The following is a 23,461-nucleotide window of genomic DNA, read 5'->3' as shown; positions in this document are numbered from 1 at the left end:
TTACAAATGAAATGCTCTTTATAGAATCCTGATATTTAGATTCTATCTGTTTTTTCTTATATTCTCAATTCATGCTTTAGTTCCAAAATTATAAATCACACTAAATGAGAGATATCAGGGAATTTACTTCAGCATGTGAAATATACCTAATTTGCTATATTAATTTTAAGCTGTATTTATTAGTTTTGTTGGATTCCATCACAAAATATCACAGATTGGGTGATGTGAACCACCCACTCAAATGTATTTTCTTACATTTCTGAAGTCTAGAAGTCCTGCATCAAGGTGTTGGCAAGTTTGGTTTCTCTTGAAACCTCTTATTTTGATTTATAGCCATTACTTTCTTGCTATGACTTCATATGGTTTTACTTCCCTTGTATCTCTTATGTGTCTAAATTTCACCTTATAAGGCTAATGGTCAGGTAGGGCCCACTCTTGTGACAGTTCAACCACAGTTATCTCACCAAATACTCTATGTCCCCAAAACAGTCATAGTCTGAGTTTAAAGGGGGTTTGTACTTCAACATTAATTTTTGTTCATGTAATTCAGCCTATCAGTTCAGTCAGGGGAAAAAAAGTAATAATAATTTATCAACCAGTTTAGAATTAATTTGTGAATGGTTTTGTTCTTTCTACATAGTTATGTAGAAAGGTTACTTGAATATTATTATTTTCATGCATTTTTAACAGTAACTTTTCTCTTTCTCTACTAAATATGTCATGCTGTAGCTCATTTCACATTTATCTCTTACTTCACTTTTATATATTGAAATTATTAAGTTCATATCATTTTCATATGTATAAACTAGCAATATAATTTTTTCTGTTTTATTTGGGGGGGGGCTGGAGCGATAGATAGCACAGCCGTTGGGCTTTCGCCTTTCACGCGGCCAACCCGTGTTCAATTCCTCCGCCCCCCTTGGAGAGCCCGGCAAGCTACTGAGAGTATCAAGCCCTGGCGGCAGAGCCTGGCAAGCTACCCGTGCATATTGGATATGTCGAAAACAGTAACAATAAGTCTCTCAATGAGAGCCGTTACTGGTGCCCGCTTGAACAAATCGATGAGCAACGGGATGACAGTGATATATATATATATATGTGTGTACAGTGATTTTGAGGGGGCTAGGCCCTCCCTAAGCGATGCTTCACGCCCTCTGGGCCACTCCAGTGATGTTCTGCCAGTCAGGGCTCCGTTGGGAGAGATCTGAAGGGTGCAATATGCAGTGACAGCCTTGTGGTGCTGGGGATTATTCAACCCACCTGGTCGCTTCTCGGAACTATCAGAGCCTTCCCATGAGATGTCAGGGCCCCCAGGGCAGATCCTCGAAATGCTTGTAAGATCCTGTGATGCTGGGGATTAAACCTTGGTTTAGTGCATGCAAGTCATGCACTTCAATCCCTCTTGTGTAACTCTCCAGTCCCTATTTTTCTTTTTTTTTATGAAGCTAATTGGGCAGAACTAGTTGTATATCTATCATGTTTTTCTCAGTCAAAATTAAAGACAATGTAGATAATTTTTGATACATGCTGACTATCACAATGTGTACTTTAAGGCATTCTAATTTTATTTTGTGGTACTAGATGATTAATAGGACTGGAGCCATAGCACAGCAGGTAGGGTGTTTGCCTTGCAAGAGGCCGACCCGGGTTCGATTCCTCCGTACTTCTGGGAGAGCCTGGCAAGGTACCGAGAGTATCCCGCCCACACGGCAGAGCCTGGCAAGCTACCCATGGTGTATTCGATATGCCAAAAACAGTAACAAGAAGTCTCACAATGGAGACGTTACTGGTGCCCGCTCGAGCAAATCAGTGAATAACGGGACGACAGTGCTACAGATGATTTATAATGACTACAAATAAATCAGAAAATTAAAACTGTATAATATTAATTTCATAATTTAATATCTTAATGTGGATGGACATATGTGCATATTAAGATGTAAGTAAAATATGGCTGGACAGGGATATAGTTCAGTGGTAGAGTATATGCCTGTATGTATGACACCCTGGATCTGATCCCAGCATCTCTCTCTCTCTCTCTCTCACACACACACACACACACACACATGAACAAATAGACTATTTGCTATTAAGTATAATGGTTAAATTAGAAACTTAAGTTTTCTACAAATTTAAGCTGAAAATTAATGATGTTGAATTGATTTTAGACCTCCTTTGGAGTTAATTTTATCATATGTTTCTATTTCTAATTTTTATTTTTAATAATTACATGAAACAAAAGGAAATTAAAGTGCCCTTTGTCAAAATGGAATCAGTGGAAGAATTCGAAAGTTTGGATTCTCCAGAATTTGAAAACGTATTTGTAGTCACGGACTTCCAGAACAGTGTCTTTAACGACTTACACAAGACCGACTGCAGAGTCATTGGGCCACCAGTTGTATTGAACTGTGCACAAAATGGAGGGGTAAGAAAAAATATATATGTTCATTTTTATTTTTCAAGGTTAAATTTTTGTTGAATTTTGTGAAAATAAGCAGAAATGTTTTCAACAATTAAATAGAAAGTATGAATGAATTTATAATATAAACAGCATTGACAACCTGAATATAGGCCTTTAGTTCTATTATAATTTTGATTCCCTTTGGGATGTTTACCTGGCCTTGGTTTTCATACTTTTGGAATAGATTCAAGTAAAAAAATGCATGATAATATTTAATCCTTTCATTTGAGTCAGAAGTGTTTCCAAAACTGAATAGACATGTTTACATAGATATAGACTTTATATATAAACATATATAAGCATATAAACTTTTGTATCAAATTTGTATCTATATAAATATATTAATATTTTAAGCTGAGAGTGTAGCTTATCATGAGAGCACTCCTCTTGGATGTGTGAGGCCTTGGATTTGATCTCGAGTTAAAAAAATTATGTAAATATATAAATGGAGAATTAAGCACATTAATATATAAACCATTGGTTAGATTGTTTTCTGTCTCAACTTTTAGCCCAGAAGCACAAATCATATATGGTTCAAATATGTGTTATAAGTATTTATTTAGAAACATCTTTGACCCAATTTTACTTTAATTTGGAGAATTTATAATATCATGGAGGGTGGGGGCACATCTGGCAGTGCTCTGGGTTTACTCCTGGCTGTGCACTCAGGAATCTCTCCTGGTGGACCATATGGGTTGCTGGGGATTGAACCTGGCTTGGCTGCAAGGCAAATGCCCTGTCCCTTGTATTATCACTCCACACCTCTACCCCATTTAAAAAATTATTTAAATTTGGTTACTGGAGCGATAGCACAGCGGGTAGGGCATTTGCCTTGCAGTCAGCCAACCAGGGTTCGATTCCTTAGAATGTTTGGGCTACACTCAGGGTCTATTCCTGGCTCTGAGCAATAGAACCAGGAATAGAGTGCTTAGGAGTCGCTCCTGGCTGTGCTTGAGGGAGGTGGGGGGACAGTATGCGATGCTGGTTACGGAGGCTTATACAGTGCGAGCTCTTAGCTCCTGTACTACCAGTCTGGCACCTCAATTTTCCTTTTTGTAGGGCTAGTGAGTTTGGCCACATCTGGAGTTGCTCAGGGAAGAGTGTTTAGATAATGTATATCAAATCTGATTTGGGAGTCTTGGGAATATTTTTATTGAGAAATTTGCAATTTAAAAATTTTTTATTTTATTGTAGAAAATGAAGGTAAATCATCGAAGTGGGAAGGTTTGCTATGGGGGAAATATGTTAAGCTTGAGAAAGATGTGTTCTGGTTTTTTTTTTTTTTGTGGTTTTTTTTCTATAAAGATAACTCACAGATTTAAAATTGTATCCTTCAGCCATTGCCGTTTTCATGTCGCCCACTCTATTGCACAAGTATGATGAATCTAGCCCTGTGCTTTACTGGGTTCAGAAAGAAAGAAGAGCTGGTAAGTGTTTTAAAACATTCTCTTCAAGGTGATTTTCTCTACCAAAATAAATGCCAAATTAACTTTTTTGGGTCATATATCATGATTTTATTTTAAAAATACTAAAGGAGAAATTGACTGTGAATGTCAGGTTTTAATATTTGTGAAGATAAACGAGTCTTGTAAAGAAGCAATTTTTTTTTGTCTAGGTTAGCACTTCTCTCTCTCTCTTATTTTTTGGCCACACCCAGGGAATGCTCCGGGGTTAGGAATTGCTCCTGGTGGTTCTCAGGGCACCATATGGGATGCTGAGGATGGGACCTGGCTGAGCTGTGGTCAACTGAGGCAAGCTCTCTACTTGCAGTATTATCGCTCTAGCCCCTAGATTTGTATTTCACAACTGGAAAGTGTAACTCTTGTGGGCCTTCTGAATATTCTAAGGGAGCCACAAGGGAAAATTGATAGAACGGAATGGTTGTCACAGGAAGGAAACAAGGTCAGAATGGAATCATAGTTTAGATAGTTGGCATGTGAATAACAAAAATTTTGTAACTAGCTCATCTTTCATTTACTTTTTTTTTTCATTTACTTATTTTTTTATGGTTATCTAATCATTTGTCTTTTATTAAATATATCCTCCACCTTTAAGTTTTTGTTTTTACATTGCAGTTTTTGGTTATACAGTTCTAGCTCTATTTTTATTGCTCTAGAGAATTCTTACAAACATCTTTCTGTGATTTATAAAATTTTTATATTGGATTTAATGCTTTATGAAAAACTCTTATATGCATCTTATAAATAATAATCAATGCTAAATGAATTACAGCTTAAAATTGGTTACGTTAACCATAAAGCCAATGTTGCTTAATTTTTCTTTTGAGGTTAAATTGGTGACTTTGGTCCATCACATGGGTGGAGTGATTCGAAAAGAGTTTAATTCAAAAGTTACACATTTGGTGGCAAATTGTACCCAAGGAGAAAAATTCAGGGTATGTATCTGTTTGGTTCAGTAATAGCACTCTTGTTCTATTTTTCTAGCATGTTATTACGGATGAGAAATTCAGTTTTTGTATGCATTTGTATACTGTATGTAAACTGTGTAAACATTTAGTAAGAATTTTGAGTTGTAGGAGCATGGTCTTTTAGATCATAAAAGGTATTGGAAATTGATTCAGATCTTGAAATATGAGTTTCTGGAAATTGGTATCACTGTATCACTCTAGCACTGTCATCCCCATTGCTCATCGATTTGCTCGAGTGGGCACCAGTAACGTCTCCATTGTGAGACTTGTTACTGTATTTGGCATATCAAATACGCTAGGAGTAACTTGCCAGGCTTTGCCATGTGGGTGGGATACTTTTGGTAGCTTGCTAGGCTCTCCGAGAGGGGCAGAGGAATTGAACCCTACCCACCGTGCCATTAGTGTTACCTGGGGTCCAACCAGCAAATACAGATTTTATTTAGCAAATAACCCATGAGCACCTGCCTCACCAAATTTTAAATGTTATTTTTATAAAGATGTTCACAATAATTGATTACATTTAATATTAGAACACCAGTCTCACCACCAATATACCTCCCTACCACCGTATTTCGAATATTTCTATCCCCAACCCTGCCCCCAAAGCATAACTGAAGTAATTTCTTTTGTGTTGCTTGTTATGAATATTCCACTAAAAATGAACCAAAAAAGTTTTCTAGAGGTGAGTAAAGATTGTTGTATTTCACCCAGGAGCCATTAAGCCCTTCTATAAGAGATTAGTAACATGCACATGCACATGAAGAAAGGAGAACTAGATAAATAATAAAGATAAACTTCATCAAATTTTGAGACAAATTTTAGAGAATAGAAACATCGTGGATGTGATGAAACTTGGTTTAGTTATTTAAACTTAAGGTGTATAATTAAAAGAGAGTTTTGTTTTTGTGTTTTTCTGATTTTAAGTTGTTACAAAGTAGATGAACGATAACCTAAAATTTTGGGAGGAAAGAAAATGGGTGTTTATAATTGCTGAAAACTGACATGAGTGCAGTTATTGTAATTATGCTGGTAATTTTAGATTGCTGTGAGCCTGGGTACTCCAATTATGAAGCCAGAATGGATTTATAAAGCTTGGGAAAGGCGGAATGAACAGTAAGTGTTTAGAATTTCAGTAGCTCATTATATGAATTATTCATAGAAAATTGTAAAGATAAGCCCATGTACCAAAATCCCTAAATTTATATGTTCTACAGACAAATTGAATTCAGTCTGGGTAGTTTAGGAAATAAAGTATAGGTAGAATAAGATTGTTTTTGAAAGTTGAAAAGCCACATGGTATCTTTGTGCCTTTTGAAATTTTGGTAATCTAAATATTCTAAGTATTCTACAATTATTAGATAGTTTAATGTAGCTGAGTATTTGAATAGTGTTATTTTTCTTTTGTTCCATTGCATTCTAAGTAGTAAAGCATTACCTTGAACTTTCCAGCCTCATGATTCCTTGTGATTGTTCTTCATTATTTCCTAGGAATTCATGGAACTAAAGAACCTTTGGAATATATATGAAATTTCAATTATAGAGCAGGCATTTTAGTCTTGTAAAGGTTAGACTTTATCCAGATTTGTCAGAAGTTACTTTGAGATGATTGAGGTTATATTTGTTTCTTTTTAAATTTGTTTCTTGAATATTTCTGTATTTGCAATGAAATGGATTATGCTAAAGCTTTGAGAATTAGGGATTTATAAGTTTCCATACCTAACCTACTGAATTTGAGTAAAGCTGGTTTTAGAATAGTGTATTTTGTTTTTAGGAATTTCTGTGCAGCAGTTGATGACTTTAGAAATGAATTTAAAGTTCCTCCATTTCAAGATTGCATTTTAAGTTTCCTGGGATTTTCCGATGAAGAGAAAACCAACATGGAAGAAATGACGGAAATGCAAGGTTGAATTTAGCATAACTAAAAAATACTTTATATACGTATATGTTTTCTTTCTCTCTCTCTCTTTTTTTCTGGTGCTGGGATCTAATCTAGTCCTGTATGAGGCATTCATTGGCCCCTGTAATTTTCAGCTGTTCCTGGTGAATAAACTTAAACTTTGGGTTCAAAGACAAGTAGACTTATTTATAAATGCTCAGAAGCACTAATAAATGCTCGTTTATGCTTGTATGGATTCCTCTTTAGGAGGTAGCCACTTACCGGTTGGAGATGAGAGATGCACTCACCTCATAGTTGAAGAGAATATAGTAAAAGAAATTCCATTTGAACCTTCAAAGAAACTTTATGTTGTCAAGCAAGAGGCAAGTAAATCCAGAATAAGATTAGTGTTTGTAAAGTATTACTAAAAGCCTTTCTGATGAAGATTTAATTCTTATTAAAATATTCTTTTCTCTCACATAGTGGTTCTGGGGCAGCATCCAAATGGATGCCCGGGCTGGAGAAACTATGTATCTATATGAAAAGGTACGTGTTTCTGGGTTGTTTCTTCATCGTTTATTCTGCACGTTTGATTATGTGAAGATGGTCTATCCGAAAAGACCACGGTTTACGATCAGTTTCTTTGTCACTTTAGTTGTTTCAGAATTATGATGTAATTGGATATTTAGTAATATTCTTAATTTACACAGATTTGAGTTTGATGAACGTAACCAATATTATTTTAATATAATTAATAACTGTCCTATGCTAATTCATTGTGATACCATTAGAAACAACATTTCCATGTTTAAGAAACTTAAAGCCTTAAGCTACTCTTTGTTTTTTTTTTTAATTTTTTTTTTTTTTTTTGCTTTTTTGGGTCATACCCGGCAATGCACAGGGGTAACTCCTGGCTCATGCACTCAGGAATCACCCCTGGCGGTGCTCAGGGGACCATATGGGATGCTGGGATTCAAACCCGGGTCGGCTGCGTGCAAGGAAAACGCCCTACCCACTGTGCTATCACTCCAGCCCCTAATAAGCTACTCTTTTGGACACTTTTTTCTACCCTGTACTTCACTTCCCATATTCCTTTGTCTTCTTTCTTCAATTAAGTTGAATCTTCTTTCTTTCTTTTTTTTTTTTGCTTGTTGGGTCACACCTGGCGATGCACAGGAGTTACTCCTGGCTCTGCACTCAGGAATTACCCAGGGTGGTGCTCAGGGGACCATGTGGGATGCTGGGAATCGAACACGGGTTGGCCGTGTGCAAGGCAAACGCCCTACCCGCTGTGCTATCAGTCCAGCCCCCTGAATCTTATTTCTGAGTTGTTTCTTTTTTACTGTATTATCCACCAAAATGTATTATCTACCAAATGTGACATAAAGTTAATAGAAGCAGCTTTAAGGGAAGATTTACTTTGGTTTGGAATTTAGCCATTTTAAATGGAATATTCAAGAAGAGGTGTGAGCTTGTTGTCCTTCTGCAAAGTGGAAGCAGGTACTAGATTGTGTCCTTTTAAACTTTAAGTTATCCGTGTTATCTATCCTTAGCAAAGTTTTAAAAAGATGATTTAGATTTTCGGGGAAGAACTCTTCAAAGTGTTAATTTGTAAATTCTGGGGAGCACAATGTCTCTAGAGGCTGCTAAATGTTAGGGGTACAGTGAACAACAACAAAAAAATGTGAATATGCCCATCCTTGTGAAACTTACCTTTCTCCATCAGGTGCCTATGAGAATAGAGGAGTAATATATAATGGTGATTGTGCTATGAAAAAAAAAAGTTTACTATAGCTTAGACAGTTATCGTGACCTCTTGACTATATTTTCTGAAGCTTCTAAATGACCTTGCCGTTGGGCCAGAGTGATGGTACAGAGGTAGGATCACCTTGCGCACAGCCAACCCAGGCTTGATCTCTGGCATCCCAGATGTTCCCCCCAGCCCGGCCAGGAGTAACTCCTGAGTGCAGAGCCAGAAGTATCTCCTGAGTATCACCAGGTGTAGCCCCAAAGTACCACATCCCCAGTAGATAATGAATTACCTTGCAGAATGTAGAGTTGTAGAATTATTGTGGAAAAATCATATTTTATCAGATCTGGATGTTTTCCTTTTGTTTCTTTCTATAAAGAACTTTGGAAGTAAATTGAGGTTTTGTACTTTTGATTGCAGGCTGATAGTCCTGAGTTGAAGAAATCAGTGTCGCTGCTTTCTTTACACACCCCAAATAGCAATCGCAAAAGACGTCGGTTAAAAGAGACACTTGCTCAGCTTTCGAGAGAGACGGACTTGTCACCTTTTCCACCACGCAAGCGCCCATCAGCTGAACATTCCCTTTCTATAGGGTCTCTCCTAGATATCTCCAACACACCAGAATCTAGCATCAACTATGGAGGTAATTCACATTTTAAAATTGCTCTTTTTTAAAAAAGTAGAATGATTATTAGAATATAAACAAAATACTGGTTGTAATGACTATGTCAGATTCTGCCTTTAATTACCGCATAATTGGAAAGTGATAGAGCTGCTTAAAAATTAAATTCTTGGCACCAAATAAACAATCACATAATCATAATCACTTGAATTATGAATAAAATAGGTGCTGTGATGTCAAGGAGGGATATTCTCAGCTGATGCAGGAAGATTTCTTTATCTTTTCTCTTTTAGTGATGAGATTCTCTTTTATTTTTATATATATATTCCCCTCCCCCTTTTTTGGGTCACATCCTGGCTCATGCACTCAGGAATTACCCCTGGCATTGCTCAGGGGACCATATGGGATGCTGGGAATAGAACCAGGGTCGGCTGCGTGCAAGGTGTGCTATCACTCCGGCCCCTATTTAAAAATTTTTAATGTGCAAAAATACTTACTTTTTACCTCATGGAACTCTCAATTTATTGCCGTTTTTTTTGCTTTCCTTTCACATCAGTACTTTTCAAAATTACCTTGCCCATTGTGTCATTTCCTTTTCCTTTCTTTATTTTCCCTGCCACTGTGGTGCCAGGAATGAAATCCTTGTTTCATGCATGCAAGGTTTCACCACTAAGCATTTGAAACTCTGTAAACCATTGTTGTTTTAATCACCGTATCACTATCATCCCATTGCTCATAGATTTGCTCTAGTGCAAACCAGTAACGTCTCCATTATTAGTCTTGTTGTTATTGTTTTTGGCATATCGAATATGCCACACGTAGCTTGCCAGGCTAATGCTTAAACTTATTTATTGAGTAGAATTAATATGTTGGGACTATATCTTCCATGTTATTCTATTGTTTGTTGTATATAGCTATGAAAAACTTGCATAGTTTCTTTATATATTGAAGTAATCTAAAACATTGTGGTGAGAATGTTTTAAGCTTTTATTAAATTTCTTAAACAAAATTTTTTTTTCCCCCTTGGGGCTGGAGAGATAGCCCAGCTGGTAGGGTGTTTGTCTTGCTCGGGGCTGACCCGGATTCATTTCCCAGCATCCCATATGGTCCCCTGAGCACTGCCAGGGGCAATTCCTGAGTGCAGAGCCAGGAGTGACCCCTGTGCATCGCCGGGGTCACATCCTTTAATTCACATCTTTCTGTGAATTAAACTGGATATTTTTTTAATAAGATACTTCAAACTGACAAGGAATTTGCTGTTTGTATTTTTTTGTTTCTTTGTTTGGCAAAGAGCTTCCTCCATAAATAAAAAAAATTTTAATATTGTAATTATGTAATCATAACAACTATTTCCTCCTTTTGGACTTAAATATTTTTATGTTGCCTTCCATTTTACTTTATTAATTTCTTTATTTGGAACAAATTTCATATTGTGAAAAATAGGGCGAGAGAGAAAGAGCGAGCACGAGAGAACATGCTTTACAGAGAACAGAAGCTGTTTCTGCAAACTCATAAAAAGCACGTAGAGACAAACAAGAGAAATATGTGTTCAAGGGAGAACACATGCTTAAAGAACAACTTGCATCTTCTAGTCTATAATAGTTCTTGAGTCTTTTTAATGACCTCGACATTTTGAAAATATAGACAAATTGTTTAGCAGAATTTCTGTCATTTACAGTTACTGATATTTGGAGGTGTTATTTTTACCTGTTCTTATCCAGTGAGGGAATTTTACTCTAGTGAATATGATAGTAATGTTGTAAGAATGTGTATTTGTCTCCCTGTTTCTATTTAATATGTAAAATGTTTGGTATGTACAACTGACTTCCATTAAATCTTTTTACCTTTTAGATACTCCTAAGTCTTGTTCCAAATCTTCTAAAAGTTCCACTCCAGTTCCTTTAAAACAGTCAGCCAGGTGGCAAGTTGCAAAAGAACTCTATCAGACAGAAAATAATTATGTAAATATATTGGCTACGATTATTCAGGTAAGAGAGTTTGCTTGCGAAATTATCTCTGTTCTAGTGTTCCTAAATGAAAAAAAATCTAAGATGTATGATTTCCTACAAAAAATTATATAAGCACATTTGTAAATAGATATTAAAAATGAAAATATGTGACAAAAACTGCTGATAGGAAAATGCTGTAACAAATAGTAGTTTTTTGCTCATGCAGAAAAAGCACTTTTTTTCATAGTGACTTTAAGAGAAGGATCCTCAGTTGATGATCCTAGTGTAGACTGAGTTATTCATAAAACAACAACGAAGAAAATTGCATTTATATTTGGAAATAGTAGATAGCTTTTTTCTGAAAATATGTGTTCTAGAACCATTGCTCTATTTATTTAAAGTATGTATGTGCCAAAATAGTGGCAATGAAAGTAATGACATAGATGTCAGTAAAGTTTTTCGTGATCCTTCTATGTGTTAAATTTTCTTTAAATATGTAGTGATTATTCATAAATGTTAACTCATTGTTTACCAGTATTAAAATGTAGTATAATTATTTTGTTTTGTTTTTGGGTCACACCCAGCAGTGCTCAGGGGTCATCCTTGGCTCTGCACTCAGCAGTTTCACCTGGCGGTGCTCTGGGGGTGGTATGGGACACTGGGGATTGAACCCAGATTGGCTGCATGCAAGGCAAGCACCTTAACCACTGCACAGTCTCTCCAGCCCCTGCAATTCAAGATTTTTTAGACATAGGGATAGACCACTTTGACTAAAGAAATGGAAGGCTTTAGAACAGTAAAGTTTATATCAAATTTGCTTGTCTGAGTAGACAGATAGACAAATGTTCTGATTTGAAGTTCTTTAATTGACTTGTATTTGATTTCTTAATTCAAACCAGTATAATAGCTTTTAGTTGCTTGTACTTGTAATGAATGCATGGATAGAAAATGGAACAAATTCTTTCATGGTAGTCATGTACAGATTATATTTCCCAGTTAATTTGTTTAGCAGGAGTCAAAGTTCTATGAGGCCCTTTGCTATTGAACTTTGTTTCTGTCAGCTTTCCTTTTCTTCCTCAAGGGAAATCATTCTAAATGAGTTTCTTATTAAGTTTTTTATAGTCAGTCAAAAAGTTGTTGAGTAGTAGAAAAACTTTGGCATATAACATTCATATACTTTCTAGGTATAGTTAGAAAGATAAATCCTTCCAGGCCATGGCAAATTTCAAAGCTTCTGACTTCTAATTTGCATATCAATTAAAGTCAGTAAAACTCTTTTAAAAAGTTTTGAGTTATTAGATTAAATAGTTTCATTCCACTTTGTTTAGTATAAACTCATCTAATGTTTCATGTAATAGATGTTGGGCTAAATTGATGATAGTGTTCCCTTAAACTTTTAGGAGGAATGTGTTGTTTTTGAAATTGGGTTTGAAATGACTTTTTGGTGGCTGGGGGCAGAGGACACTCTGGTTAATTCGTGGGTGCTCCACTCCTGCCGGGGCCGTGGGCTGGGAACCAGGCTGTGCTGGCCACATGCAAGGCAAGTGCTTAGGTCCCTATACCACCTTTCCAACCCCTTGGTAGAACTTCAATTTTAATTCTGTCCCTAAATTAAGACACTATCCAAAAATGTTTTCATTATTCTCTGTAATATTTGGCTTAATTAAGTACTGTGCCAAGTGTTAAAGAGGATTTTTGATTTAAACAATCTTAGATTGGGAGAGTAGATAAAGCATGCAAACCCAAGTATAGCATAAGTGGAAGGTTATGAGCACATTTGGAGAGACTTAGTTAAGGTGTTTGGAAATTTGTGAGAGGAGAGGTGTTCTCTGCTTGCACTTGAGGGCAGGCAACGGTGGTTAAACATTGGACAGACACATCACAAAGAAGATAACAATTAAAATGAAATTTAAGTAAGAGTCTGATTGGTGTATTCAAATAATATGGGTAGGAAGTATATTTTGTTTGATTTGGGGGGGGGGCACACCTAGCAATGCTCAGGGGTTTTTCCTGGCTCTGTTCTCAGGGATCATACCTAGAGGTGCTCTGTGAACCATATTTGGTGCTGGGCATTGAGCCCAGGTAAAGCATGTGTAAGGCAAGCACCTTACCTGCTTCTGGCCCCTTGGGAGTGTATTGAGATTCTGCAGATAATGCATCTGACTTAAGATGTTTATCATTCAAAATATTCTGTGTTTTAGGGAAATGAAGTGAATTTAGGCTAGATTAAGAGTACCAGGTTGTCACATGTGGTGTGTCACACAGAGGCTGTTAAACAATGCCTATGCCTTTGTATGCTCTGCTGTGTCATTTAAAGCTTTAGAAAAAGTTGTTTTGAAGGGAGATTATCTTATTACAGCTTAGAAAGATAACGTGATTTACCGCGAAGGTGTTGCAGAGCGGAAGTTGAGGAGGGGAGACCAATTTGTTATTTCAGTAGTGTTGGTTTTGAGTACCTGAACTTCTTAGGGTATGCAAATGAACAGGGGTAAATTTCAGAAATGATTGGAAAGGTGAGTCAGTAGTGAAATATGTGAAGTATTCTCACTGTGACTTTAACCTGTTTCCATAGTACTTAGTGATGTTGAAAAATTCATTTTTTGTCTTTATTTGACATATATATCTTTTTATTGAAATAATTATTCAGAATTTTCCAGTTTTAATTGGTTTGTTTCCTGAGTTATGAGAATTCCCAGTGTATTTGATACTAGTTCTTGGCTGAATAGGTGATTGATTTGCAAACTTTTTTTTTTTTTTTCTGGAGTGTGCCTTCTTTTATGGAGCCTCATTTTTTTTTTTTTCTTTTTGGGTCACACCTGGTGGTGCACAGGGGTTACTCCTGGCTCTGCACTCAGGAATTACTCCTGGTGGTGCTCAGGGGACCATAAGGGATGCTGGGGATTGAGCCTGGGTCGACAGCGTACAAGGCAAACGCTATTGCACTAGCCCCTTATGGAGACTTATTTGCTGATGGAAAGTTTTAAATTTTGATGAAATACAGCATTTAACTATGTTTTTTAAGTTTCACTTTTAAAATTTTATATTTAAAATGTCCTTAGCTAAGTTTAAGTCACAAGGTTTTCTCCAGTATTTTGTTCTAAGTGTTACTTAGGTTTTATTTTTAAGTGTATGACCTATTTTGAATTAATTATTAAACTAAGATGTTATATTTAGGCTGCAGTTTATTTATTGCTGTGGCAAGTGATGTTATGATAATTTGCATTTGATTTTATGCTGTGGTCAGAATTTACATAGCCATATTTGCATGGATTTGTTTTTGGTTTTCTGCTAATATTAAATATGTTTCTTCCTTTACCAGTTCTACACAGTCTTGAACACTGTTGCTTTATAGTAAGAATTAGATTTCAAAAATTTCTTTTTCTTCTCCTGGAATTCTGATTGGCAATAGTCAAACTGATAAATTGATTTTGGGGTTATTCCCTTTAGTGTTAAGTTTCTAATCTATGTTTTTATTTAGGTCTTTAGTTCCTACAATTCTCACACTGATGTTCCATAGTTTTCAACATCAGGGGCTGGAGCAATAGCACAGCGGGTAGGGCGTTTGCCTTGCATGTGGCCAACCCATGTTCGATTCCCAGCATCCTACATGGTCCCCTGAGCACCACTAGGAATAATTTCTGAGTGCAGAGCCAGGAATAACCCCTGTGCATCACCGGGTGTGACCCAAAAAGCAAAAAGCAAAAAAAAAAAAGAAAAATACAATATCATGTGCATGGCTTTTAGTTAATTAAAAAAAATTTTTTTTTGGCTTCCAAGTAATGCTTAGGAGGAAACCAGTACCATCTCACTAACTAGTGATATGTGATGCTTGGCCTGGAAGTGTAGATCTGGAGTTTCAGTGTTTGGCTCCCAAGCAATGTGGAGGGGAAACCAGGGGCTACTTCAGCAGCCGATTCTTGGCGTGGCGGTGGAGGCCTGGAGGCACACTCGCCTGGCAGTGTGTTGGTGCTCGGGCCTAGGAGAACTGGGCCACCAGTGCTGGACCAGCTGGAGTTGGGGGCGCCATGTGATTCTAAGATCGAATGACTTCAGGGCCTCTGCGTGTCAGTCCTGTGCTTCAGATCTTTGACCTATCTCCCCAAACAAATACATTCATTTTTTAAATGTGTAACTACTGCTTTCTAATGTTAGTTTCCACCTCTAATTTATTAGGTGATTTATTTAGTGTGTCGGTGTAGGTGGGTGCTAAATAGCCTCTTTGCTGAACCCAATAGTTCTAGGAGGTTTCCCCCCCTTTTTGAGATTGATATAAACAACTTGGATATTAAGTAGGTCTCTTTTAGCATCAATAGTCTTTAATAAACCGGCTTTCTTCACTAAGATTTCAAGGTATTTAGTCACTTGTCTTAAGTGTGTGTTTGGAAGTAACTAATTGGCTTTCTTCATAGTAACTTAAATGAAAAAGTAGAAATTATTCTTATATCATTCTAATTAGTTTAATAGTTTTAGAACTGTAAGATAAGTATTTTATTACAAGTATATATTTGTATTCACATGTAAAAGAACAAATAGGATAAAATAAAAAGTGTTAAAAGAAAAATCTCACATTAAGAAGAAGCATTTAAAATGAGTTTTTATTTTCTATTGGTTTCTCATCTCTCCTTCATCACTATGTATTTTAGCTTTAGTTTTTTTTTTTCTTCAGTCTACTCAAACTAGTCTTTTTTGACCCTTTCAGTTATTTCAGATACCTTTGGAAGAAGAAGGACAACGTGGTGGTCCTATTCTTGCACCGGAAGAAATAAAAACTATTTTTGGTAGTATCCCAGATATCTTTGATGTACACACTAAGATAAAGGTAAATTTTTTTATTTTTGAAATTGTAGACAAACTTTAATTCTCCTTCCATTTCCCAGGGTTTTCAAGCACAGCTAGTAAGAATTGCTCTAGCAAAAATTGTTCGAATATTTGTCACTCCAATTGTACTGGTTTGAATACCATAAAGGTAAATTTTTGTGTTAGGTTGATAGTAATATTTTTTTGAATTCTTACATATTTATTATGATTTTTTGGATTCTTCTGATTAGCTAAAAAAGTTTTCTACCTAAAATTTTATATTTCCTCATTTCTGTGAATCATTTTTCTCTTTGCTACAAAACCTTATTATTAATTTTCTTTCTTTAATTTCAATTAATCCTGAGACAGTGCTATCTGTTTTTGAATGTTTTTCTTCTAATGGAAGGTCCTTGATTTCCAGGTAGCAGTCTTTTAGGGTAAAGTAGCTTTAGGCAGGTTTAGCTGACCTCAAAAGTAGTTAAGCTTTTTTTTCCCTGTTATTTTTATTTGTTGTTTGAGCAAAACTGATGCATTTTCTTTCTCAAAATAACCCATATTAATGTTTGCTTTATATGTGGATAAGAAGATCAATCTAGGGAGTGGAGTGATAGCACAGCGGGTAGGTCGTTTGCCTTGCACGCAGCCAACCCGGGTTTGAGTCCCAGCACCCCATATGGTCCCCTGCACACTGCCAGGAGTAATTCCTGAGTGCATGAGCCAGGAGTAACCCCTGTGCACCGAGGGGTGTGACCCAAAGAGAAAAAAAAAAAACGATCAATCTGAATTATGAAATATTTTTGAGACCAGTACATTGTTGCGTTTTACTGAACATTAAAACATAAAAGAGGTCTGGGTGCCGGAGCAGTAGTATAGTGGGTAGGGCGTTTGCCTTGCCAGGGCCAACCCGAGTTCAATCAGTGGCATCCCATATGGTTTCCCGAGCACTGCCAGGAGTAATTCCTGAGTGCAGAGCCAGGAGTAACCCCTGAGCATAGCTAGCTGGGTGTGACAAAGAAAGAAAGAAAGAGAGAGAGAGAGAGAGAGAGAGAGAGAGAGAGAGAGAGAGAGAGAGGGAGAGAGAGAGAGAGAGAGAGAGAGAGAGAGGGAGGGAGGGAGGGAGGATTTATAAAAATGCTGCTTATCAAATGCTTTGTATGTTTTGTTTCATCAAAATAATCAATATGTAAAGGGAACAGTGAAAGAATTTTTGTTTTCATAAGCTTAAGATAGTTTCAGGTTTCAGGCTAGCTTCTCTATTTCTAGTTCTTGGAATAGTTTTTGCTGCTGCTGCTGCTGCTGCTCCTCCCGACCCTCCTCCTCCTTCCCCTCCTCCCCCTTCTCCTCCCGCTTCTCCCACTCCTCCCCTCCTCCCCTCCTCCTCTTCCTCCTTCTCCTCCCCTCCTCCTCCTGCTCCTCCTGCTCCTGCTCCTCTTCCTCCTCCTCCCCCTCCTCCTCCCCCTTCTCCATTCTCCTCCTCCTCTCCTTCCCCCTCCCCTTTCTCCTCCCTCTCCTGCTCCCCCCCCCCCCCTTTTTTCCCTCTCTCCTCTCCACATCCCCTGTCCTGGTGGTACTCAAAGCTTACCTCTGGCTTTGTGCTCAGGAGTCACTCAGGGCCTGGGAAACCATACGGGGAACCAGAGATTGACCCTGATAAGCCTTGTGGAAGGCAAGTGTCCTACCTGCAGTACTGTCAAGATGACCCTTCTTTTTTAGATTCACTGATAAGCATAAAGGTAGAGTGGGAAGTTAAGTATGATTTCATTTTGATGTTTTCCTTCTTATAAATTAGTTTGAATTTGTGTAGGTAAACAGTCTGTAAATTCTCTTTTAATTTGAAATATTATACTTTTCATGTATACAGGATCATTTCAACTTAGAAAATAACATTCTGATTCACTGGAAGTTTGAAAATGATTGTCATCCTTTTTTATGTGTAACAATCTTTAACCTGTAAAGTTGGAATATCAATATTTCAACTATTTTATTTTAACAATATTTCAAGTTTGTCAAACATTTATAGAATTGATAGAAAAGGTAAAAAAGGGTAAAAAAAAAACACCCATAATTCCATCTCCAAAATATTCCTAATGTTTTGTTGCTTTTTTTTGTCTTTTTATGTAGTTATTTTTTCATGTATTGTAGCCAGTCATCTATCAAGTACTGCCACATCTACTGAACATTATCAAGATATTTGAAATATTGCCCATGTCCCCGCCACCCCCGTCCCATTTATTTAAACACTGTGTTTTACAAAGTTGTTCACAATATAGTTGTTATGGGCATCCAGTGTCGGACGCCAATCCCACCACCAATGTGACCTTCCTTCCCTCAACCAGTTTCCGAAGCACCTCCCAAGTATGCCCCTTTAGCGGGCACAAAATAATTTATTGTATCTTTCTATTAAAATTAAATGGCTAGTAGAATATAAGAAAATACTTAGGTGAAAGAAAATTTGTGAAAATTATAATATCTCTCCAGAGGTCACTAAGTCCTTGTCTGAGGATTTATTAAGCTGTTGGTAGTTAGTTGATTCATCTGTATTATTGTTTATTTAGCTTAGTTGGCTTCTTTGTTAGTTTCCCATCTTATTTGTTATGCTTTTACTGGGATGTCAGTGTTGTGGAATCTGGAGGTGTTGCACAGCTTCAGAAATTCCAGGGTTTGAGGAACTGTGCCATGAACAGCTGTGGGATGTTAATGCAGCCGCTGCTCCCACTCCAAGACGATCCCCAAACTTGCAGCCTGAAAATCAGTGTCCCTGGGATTTTCGTCAGTTTGATGTCCTTGCAGATTAGTGGTGAAGCCGTGGAGTTGTTTGTTTGGCCTGGAGGAAGCTGTCCGGTGTGGGTGTGGCTGTGGCTGTCAGCTGCAGCAGGGCAGAGACTCAGCCTTCCTGCCTCCTGAGGGTGCCCTAGAGTTTGCACCTGGTAGGCTAGTGCACCCTTGACGTTTTGCAGCTTGGCTTGCATCGATTCTCAGATTTACTTGTTAGTCTGTTGTCCGTATCTTTTACAGAAGTGAAACTGGCACAGAGATCAGTGTTTCCAGGTCAGGCATTAATAACAGCTAGATCCTGGATTTGAAACTGTCTTTACTCGTTTCTCTTCTTAAGCCCTAATACTATCTTGCTTCTTGTAAAAGAGAGAGATAACTTACATATTGAACTATGTAAAGTGACGTTTGATATGTGTACATAATACAAAATGGTTACCACCGTAAGTTTCATTACCATCTATCACCACACAATTAAAATTTTCCACAAGTCTAGTTAATGTCTTATCACTATATAATAAGATCTTTTTCCTTATAATGAGAACTTAAGGTCTAGTCTCTCAGCAGCTGTCAAATACACTTCAATTAGCTACAGTCACCATGCTGCACTTTTCATCCCACTTGACTTGTGTGCTGTGTAAGTGGAAGTTTGTGCCTATTTTACCTTCTGTTTGACCCACCTTCAACTCGGCTCCCTTTTCTGGCAACTATCAGTCTATTTGTTTTAGATTCTACTTCTAAGTAAGATTATACAGTATTATGTAATATTTGTCTTTATCTGACTTATATCACTGAGCATAATTTCCTCAAGGTCCAGCCATGTGTTTATAATGGCAAAATTTCTTTCTTTTTTATGGTTGCATAGTATCACCTGCTACACAGTCATTAGCCACATAAGAACATACTTTTTAAATATCCACACAACATACTGATGGTGGTACATAGAGTTGAAGTGTGCAGTGATCTTTAGCATCTAGGCTTGGTAGTTGCACTTGATCTTTGCATAAGCATTAAATTGCTCAATAATGCTGTTTCCTTGGCTGAGTTATTAAATCTATAATGATTGTCATTCTATAGATACATTATTTTACTGTGTAAACATTGTGGTTTAAATTTGTACAATTTAATATGGTGTTCTTGAAGCATTGATGTCTGTTTTTAAAACATGATTTATTTGTTTGTTCTTTGGCCACACCTGGCTTTGCACTCAGGAATTACTCCTGGTAGTGCTCCATGGAACCATTTGGGATGCCAGGGATCAAACCTGGGTCAGCCACATGCAAGGCCTTACCCCCTGGTGCTTCTTTTTATAACACTATATAGTGTGAAATAAAAACAATTTGGAATTAGACTGTACTTAGTGTATTTTAAGTTATCTGTGAGAAAAAATAGAAGGGGGAAATTTTGAGGTAGCACTTTTTCTTTTAATATTTATCCTTGTTATTTTATGTCTCAAGGAACCTATATGTCTCAAAGCTTTAGGAGCAGGTATGTCTTGGAGAATCTGCTAATGTTTATTTTCAGGAATGTAGGTGCAGGGAAACCCCAAATCCTAGATAAACATAAATTGTAACAATGCAACAGAACATGTTAATGGGGAAGAAAATAAATAGTCTTACTCCCTCCACCACTTTGTTTTCTTAGTTCACAGCTTTTAAAGTCCTTTTACCACTTTTACTTTCCTAACGGCTTTGGAGAGCTGGGGTTCTCTTTTCTCAAAATGGCTAGGGAATAATGTTGGCTAGGGAGTACACTAAGACAAGTTCCTGACATGATATGGGCTTAGCGATGGAGATCTAGCTCAGTGACCAACCTTAAATTGGGTTAAAGATTTTTTCCCACAAAAATATTTTTAAAATGGTATCACTATATATAGTGCTCTTGGAGGCTCTGATACCTGATTTCCCATTTCTTTGTTTCTCTCCCCCTTCCTTTTTTCTTTTTTTTTTCCAATTTAGAAAGATGTGAGAGGAAAGAGAGAGAGAAATAATATGTTCAAGAGAGAGTACAGGCTTTTTCCAGAGTGAGAGAAGAGCAAGCGTAGAGACAAGCGAGATGCATGTTTAAGGAGAACACTGGGGCTTGTCCCGCCTCCCCGCTCCTACGCGGGAACTGGCGCAGTGTAATGCAGTCTGCAGTCTGACAGACTGGAGTTTGAATATTGGTTTACAGCTCTGATTTGGGGCAAGTTACTTAATCTCCCTGAGCCTTGGCTCCTTTATTACTTAGTTCCTTAGCTCACAGTTGATTCAGAAATCTTTATTTAATCAGCACGCATTAGGAGTTAAGGGTTTACCAGAAAAGAGTGGACTGTCTTTTCAAGCACTTCCAGGTTATTTTGCTTTTTGGTAGCAGTGTTCCTGTATTGATATGTACAGTTACTGTGTAGTAGTTGTGTGCACTTTAAAAACATGTTCAGGGGCTGGAGCAATAGCACAGCGCGTAAGGCGTTTGCCTTGCATGTGGTCAACCCAGGTTCGATTCTCAGCATCCCATACGGTCCCCTGAGCATCGCCAGGAGTAATTCCTGAGTGCATGAGCCAGGAGTAACCCCTGTGCATCGCCGGGTGTGACCCAAAAAGCAAAATAAATAAATAAATAAAAACATGTTCAAGACCTGGTTCAGTCTCATCTGCATGGCCCTGCCCTTGACCCCAGCACCCAGCTGTCGCTCTAGTGACTCCTTAAGTTTCTTAAGTACCAAGGATGTTTTCTTGGTACTGGGTCACAGTTTTCCAAATATCTTCCTACTTTATTTTAAACACATGGATACACAAAACCTTATTGAGTACTACTGCTTAGGCATTCTTTTCAGTGCAGTACATCATTGAGCTAATTTCATCCTTGAAGAGTTAGGAACCATTGCTATGCCCATTTTTCAGAATAGAAAATGAAGGAAGTTGAATTTAATCATCTGCTTACTGGTATACCAACAAGCCTTAGATTTAATATTTAGACCTACTTAATCAGTGCCATAATCTACTATATTGTCCCAAGATCAGTCTTTATAATTTTTTTCCTTCCTTTTATGTTTTTAAGAGTCTAATTTGAAAGGCCTCAGCAGCAGCACTTTCAGCTTCCTCCTTGGCCCCGTTGCTTCCTGACTTGAGGATTCTGAGTAGCATTCTTGCTCTCAGTTCACCTAATGCACTGGAAATAACTTTTTCTGTTTTATTTACACTTGACTGTCTGTGACGGTATGATTGAATTAATTTGATTGCAAGATCCGTTTTCATTCTTTAAAATTATTAAGAAACTTAGTAATTTATCAGTGAGATGAGGGCTCTTGGTTGTTCTCAGCTGACCAGGCTGGTTCAGAGTGAGGACCTGTGGATGTGGTGATGCAGGCTTTGGTGACTGGCTGCCATGCTAGTGCTCGGGGGCCACCAGGGTCACACCTGGTGGGGCTTGGGATCTCTGAGGCGGTATTTGGCAGAGGGGTTGTGGTCAGGAATCATGTGAGACATGGCCCCTAACTGGTGTGCTGTCTCCTCACCCCCATGCCATTTTTCTTTATCTGTTCATCATCACCTGATGAAAATTTAGGTTGTTTCCATCTTGGAGCTGTTGTGACTAATACTCCTGTTGTATGCATATCTGTTTTTCATGGATACTAAGGAGTAACATTGCTGGGTTATGTTGAGAGATCCTAAATTGAAAATTTTTAAGAAATTGCCAGACTTTTGCTTAATTATGATTTCTTAGCAGTGATGTGTAGGGATTCAGATTTTTGACATTCTCCCAAGTACCTTTTTCTTTTTTTTATAATAGCCATACAATATGTTTAGTGAAATTTTATTGTTATTTTAGTTTGCATTTTCCTAATGAGTGATGGTGTTATGTATCTTTTCACATGCTTATTAGCTATTTGTATCTTTATATATCTATAGCTTTAAATCTGTTGCCCTTTTGTTTCGATTGTTTGTCTTACTGAGTTGTAAGAGTTTTCTCTGTAAATTCTAGATAACTTGTAAGCATTTTCTATAAATTCTAGATAAAAGAATCCGTTTATGTGTTTTACAAATACTTTTATCTTTTCACCCCCCTTGCCAGTTTTTGATTTCTTTTCTCTTTCTTTTCGGACCACATATAGAGATCCTTGGCTACGTACATCTAGATGTCCAGAATTGAGCCCGGGGCTCCAACCTCCTCTCCAACCCCTTTAGCTATCTCCCCAGCCTCTCCTCACCCTTGAAAAACCATTGATTAATCATTGGCTTTCAACATGGTAGTGTGAATTCACTGTACCCACCACCTAAATTTAAGTGCTTGTTGTTTCATCAGCAAAAAGACTCTGCTCTCTCCTCCCACATGCCCTCTGTTACCTCCATAAGCTGCCACTGTAGTTCACTGAGTTTGAGTTCGTTTTGGTTTTTTGCCTTTTTGCTTTCATTCTTTTATTTCATACAGGAATGAAACCATTCTATAATTCTCTTTCTTGTAATTACTTCAAGATCTATCCATTTTGACCCTAATGGCACAGATTAATCTTTTTTAAAAAATTATTTTAGTTAATCTATCAATGGCATTTAAGTTGATTTATGTATTATTAAGTTTATTTTTGCTTATTTATTTTTGTTTTGCTTTTTGGGGTCATACCTAGCTGTGCTAAGGCTTACTCCTGGCTTTGTTCAGGTGTCATTCCTGGTGGGGCTCAGAGATTGAGCCCAATGCAGCTGCATGCAAGGCATGCCTCTTACCCCTGTACTGTCTCTCCAGACCTTGATTCAGTGTTTTGTTTTTTGTGGTTATTACTTCTACGATCATAGAAATATGAATATTTGAATTAGTTTCCTTATTCGTCAG

The 23,461-nt window shown here is 37.3% G+C and overlaps 1 protein-coding gene across 1 annotated transcript in view; it reads left to right on the top strand.

Annotated features, from left to right (window-relative positions):
- ECT2 (epithelial cell transforming 2) overlaps positions 1–23,461 on the top strand; it is a 57,880-nt gene that overhangs the window by 9,766 nt on the left and 24,653 nt on the right. Inside the window, 10 exon segments of the mRNA XM_055127267.1 lie at positions 2,243–2,425; positions 3,799–3,888; positions 4,749–4,856; positions 5,929–6,002; positions 6,661–6,791; positions 7,033–7,148; positions 7,249–7,311; positions 8,936–9,158; positions 10,989–11,125; positions 15,786–15,905. Coding sequence (XP_054983242.1) covers positions 2,243–2,425; positions 3,799–3,888; positions 4,749–4,856; positions 5,929–6,002; positions 6,661–6,791; positions 7,033–7,148; positions 7,249–7,311; positions 8,936–9,158; positions 10,989–11,125; positions 15,786–15,905 — 1,245 coding nt within the window.

Source organism: Sorex araneus, chromosome 2 (genome assembly GCF_027595985.1).
Source record: "Sorex araneus isolate mSorAra2 chromosome 2, mSorAra2.pri, whole genome shotgun sequence".
Taxonomy (NCBI): Eukaryota; Metazoa; Chordata; class Mammalia; order Eulipotyphla; family Soricidae; genus Sorex; species Sorex araneus.
This window is presented reverse-complemented; position numbering and strand designations above follow the sequence as displayed.